Raw genomic sequence first — 1,468 nt, forward strand, 5'->3', positions numbered from 1 at the left:
TAGTTGCTCCGCGGCATGTGGGATCTTCCTGGACCAGGGCATGAACCTGTGTCCCCTGCATTGGCAGGCGGATTCTTAACCACTGCGCCACCAGGGAAGTCCCTCCTTCTGCATTCTTGAATGAGCTAAGCAAATACAAATATATGTCTTTTTAAATTTTATAGAACGTACTAACAGGGACAAGAGAAGCCAAGAATTGAACATGTTTTACTTTTTTATCTCTATTTATTGACTCCAACTATCTTACTGTTGCATTCTTATAAATTTCCGAGGAAATCCCTCTTTCAGTTCCATGTTATCTTGTTCTAGATGATTAAAAAGGATGAATGGTTTCCAATTTGTATTACAGAATAACACATCTCTTAAATCTGAGCAACAGTTATAGATGTGTAAACAATGTCATTCATAAGCTTAGATTCTTAAGCTAATTAATCCTCCTATTAAAAGAAAAAACATTTGAAAAATGCCAAAAAAGAGATAAATTTCCAAGTCAGCCATGTAAAATAGGAATACACAGATGTTATATACTGTTTTCCCTCCAATCCCACTCCAGCCTTCCACTATTTCAAACGTTGACATCCTTTTTCAAGAACAAAGTGCAGACTCTGCATCAGTCTTCACTGAGGGTGGGAGAAACCAGAACTTGCACTGGCCATGGCACTTGTGCCAGCCCTAGCTTCAATTCTGCCTTGGGCTCTCTCTTCCTCATCTCTCAAAGCTTCCTCATACTGAGATGGGAAGCTCCTAGAGTTGGTCCCATGGATCTTAGCCAAAAACTCCAGCAATTTCATCTTGCTCATTTCAGCATGGGCTCTTGGACCCCACAGGAATTCATGGCGTGGAGGATCACTGGTGGGCACCTGCCGGTATTCCAGGTACTTTTCCTTCACCACATCACTGGTGATGAGCCTCCGGGGTTCCCCAAAGATGAAGTGCTTCCTCCCAGAATATATGTCCATCATATTCAGCACTTTCCAGACTTCCTCTTCAGTGGCACGGTTCCCCTTCATGAAGATCACTCCCAGGATAATTATCAGGAGGCCGGTCTTGGGCACGCCCTGTTCGTCACTCAGCCTTCCATCATAGGTGAGGTCCAGTTTGTTAACAAGGGCATAGCTGTGGGTTGTACGGTCCACTTCCTTCACATCAATACCAAAGACCAGCCGTATGTGCTCAGAGGCTCTCCTAAGGGTCTCAAGGAAGTTATCCTTGTACTCTTTGATAACATCACCCATCATGTCTGCCTTTGTGATAGGCTCTCTCATTTGATACTTTTGCAGCAGGAAACTGACTAACAATTCCACCTTTTCATCTAGAGGGTCTGTGCGCAAGTTCTCAGTGTCTGGCGGGGATTGTGAAGTGTTTGAATTTTCCATTTCTTCTTGGCTGCTGGAGACCTCATCTGATTTGCTTGATGAGGTGGCTGTGGTGACAGTGGAGGAGGAGTGGGCACTCTGAGGACTCTGGG

At 44.4% G+C, this 1,468-nt stretch overlaps 1 protein-coding gene across 1 annotated transcript in view; it reads right to left on the reverse strand.

Annotated features, from left to right (window-relative positions):
- Positions 1-617: 617 nt before the first annotated feature.
- LOC133081757 (melanoma-associated antigen B16-like) overlaps positions 618-1,468 on the reverse strand; it is a 2,193-nt gene continuing 1,342 nt past the window's right edge. Inside the window, exon 2 of the mRNA XM_061178125.1 lies at positions 618-1,468. This exon is cut by the window's right edge and continues 205 nt beyond it. Coding sequence (XP_061034108.1) covers positions 618-1,468 — 851 coding nt within the window.

This window comes from Eubalaena glacialis, chromosome X (genome assembly GCF_028564815.1).
Source record: "Eubalaena glacialis isolate mEubGla1 chromosome X, mEubGla1.1.hap2.+ XY, whole genome shotgun sequence".
Taxonomy (NCBI): Eukaryota; Metazoa; Chordata; class Mammalia; order Artiodactyla; family Balaenidae; genus Eubalaena; species Eubalaena glacialis.